Source organism: Thermobia domestica, chromosome 5 (genome assembly GCF_964235325.1).
Source record: "Thermobia domestica chromosome 5, izTheDome1.hap1.1, whole genome shotgun sequence".
In the NCBI taxonomy this organism is placed as follows: Eukaryota; Metazoa; Arthropoda; class Insecta; order Zygentoma; family Lepismatidae; genus Thermobia; species Thermobia domestica.
Window position 1 is genome coordinate 60586723 of NC_137458.1, and position 13451 is coordinate 60600173.

The following is a 13451-nucleotide window of genomic DNA, read 5'->3' on the forward strand; positions in this document are numbered from 1 at the left end:
AGTTAGGGAAACCGATCCAACCATATTAAAGTTTATTTGAAGCCTACCGTGAAACTTTTAAAGGGGGATAGTAACAATTTAGGGGGGACCGGCCCCTCCTGGATACGGGCCTGCATACATATTGCCCCGCTTGGTCTTACCTAGTTGCCGCAATGGTTTTGCCGTAACACAAGATCTTATATAACAGAGGATGTGAGCTTGTGGAACGCGCGTATTGAGTTATCACTTTAAGGTTTTTGCATATTTAACATAGCGTCACACTTCTCAATTTTGCGTACTTTAGTACGGAATGGGGCACTAAGTCGTCATTATACTCAAATTACTTGCATCGAAATATCCGAACTTCGAATACTGAAAAAATCTGAAAATGAATTTACCATTTTATTCTGGCAACATTGGTTGTTCTGTAGTGCAAGTATAAATTGAAGTTCGTCTTTATGTCTATGTGAGTAAATTATTGTGAACTATCAGTTTTGTTTATTAATTCCGTATTATAATTTTCCATTTTGTATATTTCTTTTTCATTTCTCTATCACAAAAAGTTTAGACATCTGGAAATGTAACTGTTGATAAGGGAGAAGGTAAAGTGCAAGGAATGCATCTCGGCTTAGTTCAATAATAATCCTAATATTCAGATTATATTTCACTAGCTCTCTCCTCGGTAATATGTTCTACGAACGTGATAGACACAGTTTTTGAGTATATTTAAGTTCAAAGTGATAGTACAAATTTTGGGTGTTATAATTTTGCAAAATAAGTATATTCTTCGGAGTATCCAATAAATCACATTGAACCATAATAATGTAAAAAATTAAAGCAGAAGAGCTTTGTGTAACCAATTCCAACAGTTAGGATTAACATTACCATAAAGATACAGTTTGTTATTAAGAAACGAAGTACAGACAACTTACTATGATACAGGTTGAAAATAGAAATCATCTAAGCACTCCTTTTTTTTTTTTTTTTTGGCAAGTCTTTACTTTAGGCAAGGCAGTGACAATACCCGATTCGCCTAAACCGGTTCCCGCAGTTACAGTCAGTTCAGAAGAAGGAAAGACAGAAAACAACGTGCCCCGCCTTAACCTGCTTACGCTCGCTCGGAAATACTATGTGTATAGGATATCATTGCCTTGACTAAAGTAAAGAGTTACCCATATAGCAAATGACTTTCAGAAAGACGCAGTGTTAATGTTATTAGTGCGTAATTTTATTAGCGAATTGTTTAGAAACAGTTTTCGACCATGTACTAGGATCCTGCACAATACTTATGTACAGCCTTATAATATAGGTACAAAATAACATATGCTATAAAAACGATGTTAAAACCTAGGCATCAACGTTTGCTAGGTGGTCGCTACAAGTTATCACATAATCAGTCAGGGCAGGCCAAAGCTGGTGTGTTCGTACGAAGGCGCAATCATGCACGTTAGAGATGGTGAGTAGGCGTATGTGAAGACGCGTATCAGCAGAGCTTGAAAAATCCACTTACCTGCTCGCCAGTGGCGAGTACCTTTTTTACATTTAGCGAGTAAAATCCGATCAACCAAAAACGTTAATTCAAAAATGAAATCTTTGAGTTTTACGTCCCACGTTTATGCCGGTTAGGCTAAAGGAGACGGTGATAATGAGAGATGAGTTAAATGGTGGAATGAAGAATGTGGGAGGAAACGGGAGAACCCCGAGAAAACCCACGAGCACGGTGTTTGTCCACCACAAAGTTCACTTGGCGGGGGCTGGGATCGAACCCGGGACCCCAAGCACCAGAGGTGAACGCTCTACCACTGAGCCACCGCGCCCCCAACGTTAATTCAAGAATACATACTAGGTGTCACTCTTTTTTTTATTATTTATTTATTTGTAAGAGATATGTCAATAAACAAACTAAAAATTGTTTTGATAAGTTTACTGTGTAGCAAAGTGATTTTTGTTTATTTGTATAAGCACTGTGACTGTAAAATGGTCTGGCTTGTTTTGTTTGTTTGTTTGGCTGGTAAATACTTGCAAGCAAGATTTTCAATCCCTGCATACCACCTTGTGTTAAGTGACTACTACAAGGTAACATTGCATCTTTTCCGAATTGAATCTGGTGGAGCAGCGTCGTAAAGAGAACGCGCGTTAGAGTATGCGCGAAAATTAAGACATAATTAAATGACTAAGAAAACTGGATGAGATTTGTTAAAATGTTTCGTATGTATGTCTGAATTGACGATAATCTTCTTGTTTAGTATTAAGTTTCAATTCACGTGCATTAAGGACATACGAGCCTGCCACTATACCACGTGGGAGGGTCTATGAATTTTGGGATTCGTGGTGAGAGCTCCTTGAGATTTTTACACTAGGTTGAGCTATAGTTCCGTCTCATAGACAGGATTGGCTGCTTTAAACTCAGGTTTGAACAAAATTTTTTTCTTCAATAACAAGGGGTTTCGTTTCACTCTTTGAAATTCCAAATGATACAAATTCAATACGTAAGTGGTACTATAGAGGTTGCAATAGAGCAATAAGACCAACCTCTTTCTCGGACGTTGAATCCATATCAAAAGGTCGTTAGACCTACTCGTTACTGTTTTTATTCTAATGTGATAAATGTTGAAACCGCAAGTCGCTAATTTGAACGACTTCCAGTTTGAATAGAGGGTTATGGGAAAGGATCATACCTATTCTCCGGACGCTGAATCGATTAAAGAAAACGCTTCTTGTACCGTTTTTACTCTACGGAAATCAGAATTAAAACCGGAAGTAATAGTAAATTTCGCTCGAGTGTTCCGAATTGTGTCATGTTCTCTTGGGAGTCTGAATCGATGATAGAAAACCGTTTGTCGCTATCTATGAATGAAACCAGAAATGTTTAATTTAAACACTTTCGGTTTGTATACAGGGTTGATGTAGGAATTAGGACTTATTTTTGGGACACTGAATCGATTGCAAAAGCTGATCTCTCGCCGGTTTTCCTCTATGAAAAGCAGATTGAAACTGCGGTTAGTAGTAAACCTTAACCACCTTCGGTTTAGGTGGAACGTTGCGGGTTGTGGTGGTATGTTCTCTTGAGACTCTCAATCGATTATAGAAAACCGTTTGTCGCTCTCTATTACCATTTTTGTTCTATGGAAAATGAAAAATGAAATGAAATCTTTGAGTTTTACGTCCCACGGATATGCCGGTTAGGCTAAAGGAGACGGTGATTATGAGAAATGAATGAAAATGGTGGAATGAAAAAAGTGGGAGGAAACGGGAGAACTTCGAGAAAACCCACGCACACGGTGTTTGTCCACCACAAAGTTCACTTGGCGGGAGCAGGGTTAGAACCCGGGACCCCATGCACCAGAGGTGAACGCTCTACCACTGAGCCACAGCCGCACCCATTTTTGTTCTATGGCGATGATCTTGAAACCGAAAGTGGCCAATTTGAACTACTTCCGATTTGCGTAGAAGATTAACGGAGGAGATAGAACCTATCCTTGGGACGCTGAGCTGATTGCAGAAAGCCGCATCTGTATATTTGTTAGTTTTTCCTCTGAGGAAATCAGTATTGAAACCAGAAGTAAGGTTTGACCCACTTCCAGTTTTGGTAGAATTTTGTGGATATTCACGGTATATTCTCTTGAGACACCGAGGGGGAAAAAAACGTTTCGCGATATATTGCTATTTCCGTTCTAAACGATAAATGTTGAAATAAGAAATGGCTAATTTAAATCACTTCCGGATTGAATAGAACGTTAACATAGGATATGGGACCTGTTCTTGGAACACTGAATTGATTATAAAAATAGCTTCTCCATATCTGTTACCATTCCTGTTCTTTCACCTGCCAACAGACGAACAAAGCCATTCTATAAGTCTAAAATTTTCAGAGTAAGTTCTTTTCAAAACACTTTTCAACAAGTACAGACAAGTTTTCAGGTGCTAAAGATTTAAAGAAAGTTGTTCAAACAAAAAATTTCAAACTACCTATAAATTTAAAAAGTAATAATCGAAAAAAATAAGCAAAAATTTTGAAACTTTTTAAAAATACATTATCCGAAAATTTGAAAGTGATCGACCAATCAAATTGCACCAAGAATAACTTTCCATTTATCAGCCAATCAGATTCCACCAAGAACAATGACTTTAAACTATGAGTCGTAACTGCAGATCCTAAGATTAAAATTTTTTAAAACCATGATCGAAGAAGTTTTAAGCAAATATGTTGAAACTTTTTTAAAGTTTATAAATATAGATTTGAAAGTGATAGTGAATTAGATTTCATCAAGAATAACTTTCCGGCGTTCATGCAATCAGATTACACCAAGAATAGTTTTCCACTAATGATCTTAGACTTTGAGTTGTGACTAAAGTTCAAAGTATGAAATTATTGTTGTTGTGTATCAATCAAATTGTAATAATTACATATCAGGTAATGAGTTTTTTTTTTTTTTTTTTTTAACACCAATGACCGTAGATTATGAATCGTAGGTACAATCCTAGAGTTCAAAATGTGTGAATATGCTATATATACAGGGTATATCAATAGGTTACAATATCGGGTTTTAAGACCAAAATTTGAAGTTTGAACTATCAGATTTCTCTAAAGATAACTTTACACCAATTACCTCAGATTGTGGATTGCAACTTAAGTTCAAAGTATGAAATTGTTATGTTTCGTATCAATCGTTTCTAATAATTTCCTATCAGGTTCCAAGTCTTAAATTTTTACACCTATGACCTTAGACTATAAGTTGCCCCTTTAGTACTGGGAAAAAAATATATATAGTTCATTCGCTATTGATTGATCCTCAGAATTGTGTGTTATATCCTTTAGCTATTTTGTGGGGGCAAGCATTAAACAAAGATAATATCCTGTTTCCAACAACTAGATTCAGCATTTCTCTTATTGTCCAATACAAAGAAGGAGGGCATTTCTGGTGGTACAAAGATTCGCTAGCTTATGAAAGAATCTGCATTCAGAAGTACCTTGAACGACGTGGAGCTTTAAACATAAAAGTTGTTTATCGATGTTATCAACAACATTCGGGGCAATGCCAAAGAAGACCGATATCAACAAATTGTGAAAACAATGCTCAAAAAAATGTATGAACATGGAAGATAAGTTTCCTTCTCTCTTTACTTTCAACGGAACTTTGGTACACTGAGCAAAAGCGGAGAGAGTGGTTTTATCAAAATACTAAAAAGATGGAAACGAGGTGTCAAGGTGTTCATGATAGCGGATTATTGTTAGTGCTTAGTGTGAGATAACCCACGTGAAAACCCAAACGCAAGTCGACGCAGTGCACGCTTGCAACTAGACGATGAAGCAGATAATTTGTATTTGGCGAGCTTAAAAAAGAAACTTTCTAGTTTCTTTGAATGTTTTATACTTGTTTTCATTATATTTTGTTGTTGGTAGTCGGTTTCCCGCACGTTTGATATTGTGACTGATACCGAATATTTATTACAGATCAGTAAGTCATCAACTATTTCATCTACACATTGTAGAAAATCCTTACGTGATACGGAAAAATGATCGATAGATTTGAAATGAGCACATTGAAATTTGAAAAAGACGTCTGCTTGGCTTTATGTCGCAAGACATGACTTCAGTTTGGAGGCAGTCACTCTGGTTATATATATATATACACTCAGAATCGTACACATCAGAAATGAACGCTAAACTACTGAAGCCCTCTCTTCCAGTCTACTGACTAGCGCGTTACGGTGGTTCTGATTCCAGCTAAAACTGTAGGTCATTGTTCCATATAACGTTGGACTGAAAAGGAACGTTAAATTGCAACAAAATAAAATAAATAAACCAGTGGACTGCTTTAGTCACTTCTTCGAAAGAATAATATTTTTAGAAAAGTTTCTTTCAGAAGCGCAGTGTTCTTGTTCATAGATAGATATGGTCAAGATAGTCGTGTGCTTGGTCTTTTGAAATCTTGATTGCAACTTGCATATGTAAACTAGGGATGGACAAAACCGGTTTTCCGTTTCCACAGAAATAGTTTCATGTCTTTTCCAAAAACTTTTCACCGAAACCAGTTTCAGTGAAAACCGAAACCGGTTTCTAGAAAAACCGAAATCCAAAAAAACATCATTTCCGTTTTCTCCAAAATCGGTTCCGTTTTTCACCGAAACTGATTTCGGTGAAAACTTATGGAAAACACGTAAAACTATTTCTGTGGAAACGGACTTGGTTTCCGGAGAACAACGAAGCACTCTTCTGGTCAGAAATGGAACTAATTTTGGAAAAACCGGAATTGGTTTTGGAGAAAACCGAAACCGGTTTCGGTGAAAAATTTTTTTTAAATTTTCAAAAACCAGTTTCGGTTTTCCAAAAAAAACAAACGAAAAACCGTCTTTTGTGTCGACCACTAATATAAACCGAACGACAGCCAGAGTTCTTTTAAAAAGGATCATATGTGTTAAAAAGCATCAATAAGGTTGTAAAAATAATGTAGTGTGTTGCTACGTATGTGAAAGGAAATCTATTAGGGTGTGAAGATTTCATTTAAGAGTTCTTATGTTGTTTAAGGAATTGATAAGTCACACATCAAGTATTTCAAATTCTCGTCCTCTCATTGGATACTAAATCGTAAGTTTTTAATTCTAAAATGCATACTGTTGTTATTATTAATATTTTGCAGGTATACAAGATTATTAGCACATCACCCTTATGTTATACTCATCACGATTGCTGCGATAGCTGGTAGCTGTATTGTTATATCATTGACAACACAAAGACTTCCAGACTTTTCTGATCCTAGATTAGTGAGTATTACTTTATTTCTATCGTAGGCTTGATCAGCTTGTTTTAGAATTTTCTATTTAATATTCTTTATTTTCTTTCTGTAAGATGGGGTGGGTTTTTTAAAATGCTGTTCAGTGCTCATTCTAATTTTGGAACTACTTGTAACTTAAGAGGTGCATCCAGAAAGTAAGTTTCCCACGCGTCCCATGCCTAGGAAACCGTATGTTGCGCGAAGCGACTTCGTGTACGTGAGAGAGTAAGGTCCTAGCATGGCACATCATTAGCAGAACTTCCCTAGTACTTTCAGTAGCGTCGTGACAGTGGTTGAAGATGGACGTTCCTATTCCAACTCCCGCTGCGTGTGAAGTGCGAGCAGTGATAAAGTTTTTGAATGCACAGGGCATAGCACCGACTGAAATTCATCGTCAGCTGTATCGTTGCAAAAATGTCAATGCTGACCCTGTGCGCCTTGCTTTGTGCTCTAGGTTCAGTTGCTTCAACACAAAACTTCTTGATCAAAAGGCACTCCGTGACAGTGGTGTGCAATAAGGAGCGGAAAATCTGCAGGAACTGTTTGCTCATGCCGTTAGGCCCATGGACCTGGCACAGCTAACGATGGATTTCGATTGGTGCTATGCCCTGTGCATTCAAAAACGTTATCACTGCTCGCACTTCACACGCGGCTGGAGCTGGAATAGAAACGTCCATCTTCAACCACTGCTACGACGCTACTGAGAGCACTAGGGAAGTTCCCGGTAGTGCATGTGCCATGCTAGGACCTTACTCTCTCATGTGCACGTAGTCGCTTCGCGCAACATACCGTTTCTTAGCTATGGGACGCGTGGGAAACTTACTTTCTGGATGCGCCTCGTAAATAAATATAAGGACTGACCAGAGCAGACACTTATGATTACTAGTATCTGTTACAATTTTCGTTGATTATCCAAGGTATATACTGTAGCCAATGGTATATTGCCAAAACTTCAACATAGATTCAGGGCCGTTTTTCCGCTTAGGCACGTGACTAGGGTGCAAAAAATTGGAGGGCGAAAAAAGAGAAGTAAATTAAAATACGCTGGGGCAGAAAACGTAATTTCCATTTCGGTTGAGCTACCTGGCTACAAATAAACTAGATCTTGGCGGCTAATGTAAATGTGATACGTATAATTTTACTTTTTTTAATTGAAAATAGAGATTTATACTACTTGACAAATAAGAATACTTAAGAACAATTGTCTGAGAATAACTTGGGGTAGAACAAAAAACATACTATTAACTGTACTAATATTAGGGAAAATACGTGTTTTCTGCTATTAGTAGACTAAAGATGAGACTCTAAAAATGATTCCTTGTGCACTCTTTAATCAACATGATAAGAGCATAAAAAAAGAAAACAACAGTTATAATATAGTTTTGATGAGTTCAATGTATTGTTATTAAAAGTGCGCCCAATGAGTTTCAATCACCTGTATATGCATGGGATTATCTTTTACTTTCTTCTTTGTGTCTTCCCGTTCTGCCTAAAGGCCCTCCTGCACTATGCAGAGAATATTTTAAATGGTCTTATCTTTACACCATTCTGCCTATTCTTTGGAGACTGGGAATTCTGTGTAATTGTAACAGATTCTGTAAGAAGAGTAACTTTTTTTTTAGGTGTTATTAGCAATGTTATTCGCATCTACTGTAATAAAAATGATTTTTTTTTTTAAATACCTGGAGAGAAATGTAAAATTGATTCTCAGTTGTAAGAAAGCCGTTTGACATTGTAACTTGAAACAAACTTAATTTGGTCTAATGTCAAGTCATTTCACAACAAAATTTTATTGTTTTCCAGTAGTTCACCTCCAACATGCTAAGGCTCGCAGTACGTAAAAGGTGCCACGGTTCACATCCCCAAGACATGTTTGGTCATACATTGAACAAACAATGCAAGAGGATGCATAAGACGGCTCTTATCCCCGATTATCTGACCTTTTGATTTGACTGAAACTCTACAAAAAAAAAAAAAAAAAAAAAAAAAAAAAAAAAAAAAGTATTTCAATGTGTGATATTGATATTTTATATTTGCTGTTACTTACATTGAAAATATAAATATGAAAAGAGAAGCATATATGATACTAGTGCGTATTGTATAGAATTATGTATAGAAGACAAATTAGCTGATAAGGTGATGCCGACATAGGAGTTGTGACATAAAAGACTTGCTCTTTCTTAAAAGATCTAATCACTGCGAAATTAAAATATCGATAATTTTACATTAATTGTGTGATATCGTCAAATAGATCAAAATTGATCGAAATGTGGAAGAAGAGCGCCCTAGAAAATAGCATTTTGCATGAGGTACCGTTATTACGAGTCACCTAGTAGCTTTCCGTTTGCAGCCAATTAAGAAACGCGAAAATAAAATGCCGATTTTCAAAATGGCTGGAAATTGAAAGCAGATAAGTGAGTCGTGACAGCGGTATCTCATGTAAAATAATATAGTCTAGGGTGGTCTTGTTCCACATTTCGATTATCTTTTATCTATTTAAAGATATCACATAATTACTGTAAAATTAGCGGTATTTTAATTTCGCTGTGATAAGGCCTCTTAAAGGCAGCCTTATGCATCCTCTTATATTGTTTACTTAATATATGGCCAAACATATCTTGAGGGTGTACACTGTGGCAACTTTTACGTGCTGCGAGCCTTAGCATGTTGGAGATGAACTACTGGAAAACTGAATAAAATTTTGATGTGAAATGACCTGATATTAGACCGAGCTAAATTTGTTTTTATGTTCGTTTCAGTTACAATGTCAAATGGCTTTCTCGCAGCTGAGTCAATCAATTTCCCATTTCCCTGCGGGTATTAAAAATTAAAAAAAAAAAAAAAAATCTTCACTAATATAGGTGTGAATATCATTGCTAATAGTAGAACTGTATTGTAGTATTTTCCATAAGTAGAAGCTTTGCTTTGTTATAATTAAATATAAACTAATTATTTGCTGAGCAAAACTATATATTTTCATTGAAATTCAACACGTGTTACAGTTTCGCCAACTAACTCTTTGGCTTCATCAGACACTATGTGATACAGGATAACTATTGTATTGTAGTCATTTTTTCAAGAACAAGTAGAATAACATCTAAAAATTTATGATGAAACTTGAAGGTATAGTTATTTCTCTTACAGACTCTTTTAGAATTACTAAACAGGTTATTACGAATGCAGGACAAAACCCAAGGAAAATTCTGACAAAACGGACTACAATCAAGGAACAGAATCATAGGCGCAGCCTAATAAAAGGATGATTATTTTTTCTTCAACTCTCATGCATCTAAAATGTTTTCTGTAATTCTTCACTTATTGAAACAACATTTTTTTAAATACTGGAAAACCGATAAAACACGTAAGACTGATATAGTAAGTATATTTTTCACATTTTGAACTTTGCTTAAAGAAAAAAAAAAAATAATAATCTTGATCAGCATTTCAGAATTAAAATAAATAAATATTTATATAATACTCAAAATATGCTGCCTCATAAGGTTGAACATTAAAAAAAAAAATCAAATAACATCGCGGTTACTTTTCGTAATTAAAATGGATGGTCTTACAGTAATATGCTGAATGTATTTCAAATGTATGTTACAATGTATAATAAATGGAGTACTTAGAACTTTTCTTATGGGTGTGTGTGAAATTAATTAAAGCCAATCTACCCTCTTATTAGAACATTTTTACGTTTTATTGGTTTTTCTCTATTTTAAAAGAAAGAAAAGAGTTATTTCAGTAAATTGAAAAAATTACAGATAACATTATAAGATATATGACAATTGAAAGAAAACATAATCATATAAGGTGTGCACTGGTACATCAAGTGTATACTCCTATGATTCTGTCCCTTGAATTTTGTCCACCACGTCAGAATTTCCCTTGGATTTTGTCCTCGCCCTTGTTACTACAGCCATTATATACGTACATGAGTTCCGATCTACATAAAAACACGCTGGAAGTCAAGCATGTCGGTGCTGCATTTCCCTTTAAAAAAAACATCTCTGCATAAAATTCCCTGTCTGCAAAGATTAGGCAGAACGAGAATTCCCGTTATGCCTAAATATAAGATCATTGAAAATATTTTTATAAAGTGCTGGAGGGCCTTTTGGCAGATCGGGAATGAGTTTGCTTATTTAGCAGCAATTATCAGCGTTTGTTTGTAACCATCATGGCTGCGCCCACTCAAGGTCACAGCAGACGACTTTAGAAGGAAGAGGTGCTCTGGAAATAGTGGAGGCGTAACAATTTGAAGTATCTAGGGCGCCGGGGAGGTTAAAAACGGCCCTGCATAGATTAATAATAATTCTATCAAGCCCTGTTTCCATATTGTACTAAAACATAATATCACGCTGAGCAAAAATATGTGATTTAAAAAAAAATCAACATAATAACTGTGTCATCAGAGTTTCAATCCTTCTCTTAGTAGACATGATACAAAAAAATCCCTTCTCAAACCAAGCGTTATGTTCAAAGGTTTATTTCAAACGGTTTAGACGTTTTCTCATGATGAGACAAACAATGTCAATTTAAGTGTACTATATATATAATATGGGACATTCCATGTGAAATCAACCAATGAAATGGTAAAAATCTGACCTGACGATCTTAGATTTTTGTAAAAATTGGTGCACAGCTTTATTACAGTAGGAGATGAAAAAATCCCAAATATTACCTCTCTCCTCCTGAAAAGTGTCCCCATACAGGGTGTTCAGAAATGCCAAAAAACGGCATTTTTTTCAGTTACAGTGATTATTAAAAATTATCATAAAATGGTTGATATGTGCACTAGAGACGTGGAACAAACACCATTGGAAAGCTTAAAGATTGCTCTACAAGTTGTACTATAATGAAAAAACCAGGAGTGCTATTACAGAACATATTATGAAAGGGAGGGATATATTTCCTTCCTTTCACAACATTTGTATCAAATGTGTTATGAAATCACTTCACACACTTTTAGCACAAACAATTAGCCAATAAATTCTTTTTCCTATTTCAATTATCCACTTCCACATATCTGTGACAGCAATCCTGAAACAAAAGAATGAAAATAACATGTATCAATGTAGGCAATATAAATTTAGAAACATTCATACTGACTAACAAGAATAATGACTTGTATTGAGTACTACTGTTCGGAAACGTAATACCTCTCTAAATAACTCGAAAGGTGGATAATTCTGTAAATTCAAATGAATACATCAAGAAACAAATGAAATTGAATATAAATTCCTTTGATGCTGCAGGTAAATAACTCCAGGCAAATGGTTATCGATCTGAACTAGAGATGCAAAAAAGCCGGCTTTTTTGAATCGATGGTTTTTTTCACATAAAAAGCCGGCTTTTTTGGAAAAAAACCGAGAATTTTGGAAATTTTGGCTTTTTTCATTTTCATGATTTTTCTATCCAAATAGCTTTCTTATAGTATATTCTATAGTTAGATAAGATTTCCACGACCTGAATGCCATATTTAGCTCTGTAATTCACCATCAAGATGGATGGAGCACATATTTTACGAATTAAAGCTAACATGAAGAATGTAGTATTTGAGGGCAATTTTACAGGTTATTTAACTTTATTTTAACTTTTGAGTTATCGACATTTTTTTCCTTCTCTAGATCATTTTAGTTTGTCATCCGTGTTTCATTTCGAAGAGCTTAGTACTCCAGCTTCTAGCACGAAAGTTAAACTTACGTTTTTCAATATGTCCGTCAAACCGTATTTGCACATTTCTGTTATACTGTAGTTGTGCAATGATTTAGCAATAATTTTCCAGATACAACCTTGAATACCAATTTATACAAATAATCAATAGCGGATTTAGAAAAGTACTTTGGGAGGGGTTTCTCTGATTGTTTCGTTTTCTAAAAAGTCCTAATTTTATTTGGGAGGTGCTTGAAGTTTATGAGTACAGGCATAACTAATATTTCGTTTCGTTTCTATGTTTAGCAATAATCTTCCGGATACAACCTTGAAGATCATTTTATACTGAGAATCAGTGGCGAATTTAAAAAAGTGTTTTGGGAGGGGTTTTCTTACTACTAATGTTTAGTTTTTCTAAACATTCGTAATTTTTATTTGACGGGAGCTTAAAGTTTATGAGTAAAGGCATAACTAATAGGTATTTCGTTCGTTTTAGACATTCCACAACTTTGGAGAACAGGCTTCAGTCCGAAAGACCGATCCTCTAACCTTCGCAAAACCGTCACTGCTGGTAATTAGTAATAATAACGATTTAAAAACAATAAGAAAGGAAGTCGGCCAACTCCTACACTCCTAGTCGGCCAGTACACGCACTATTTCTACATTCTCAGATGGAATGAAGGAAGGCTTTGTCAGAATGGTCGAATGCTGGGTTGAATCCCGGACTTCCCGATAGAAGCGCAAAAGCCAACCACTCAGTCACGTTTGTTGTGCAGTTGTATTTAGCTTAACTTAAATATATTCCGTAGTCTTTTTTTTTTTTTTTTTGTTCCGTAATGATATGTTGAATCCCTCTTGTTAAAAATTCAGAAAACTTGAGGACTGGGTAAACCGTGATGGTGGTCGAGGGCGCTCATGTTGTGGTTTCCAAGGAGGGGAAGTATAAGCGACGTTTCAAAAATAGTTTCAAATTTTGCTGTAACTAATGTAAAAATCCTATTGGATTTTCAATATTCTGAAGTACATTTTCCTCTAGGGGGGCAA

General features: G+C 35.6%; 1 protein-coding gene across 1 annotated transcript in view; it reads left to right on the forward strand.

Moving 5' to 3' along the window:
* Positions 1-305: 305 nt before the first annotated feature.
* The window catches only part of disp (RND transporter family member dispatched), a 58386-nt gene continuing 45240 nt past the window's right edge, over positions 306-13451 (forward strand). Inside the window, exons 1-2 of the mRNA XM_081758707.1 lie at positions 306-445; positions 6621-6744. Of these exons, the coding sequence (XP_081614833.1) occupies positions 438-445; positions 6621-6744 (132 nt within the window). The 5' untranslated portion in view covers positions 306-437. The remainder of the gene's footprint in view (positions 446-6620; positions 6745-13451) is intronic.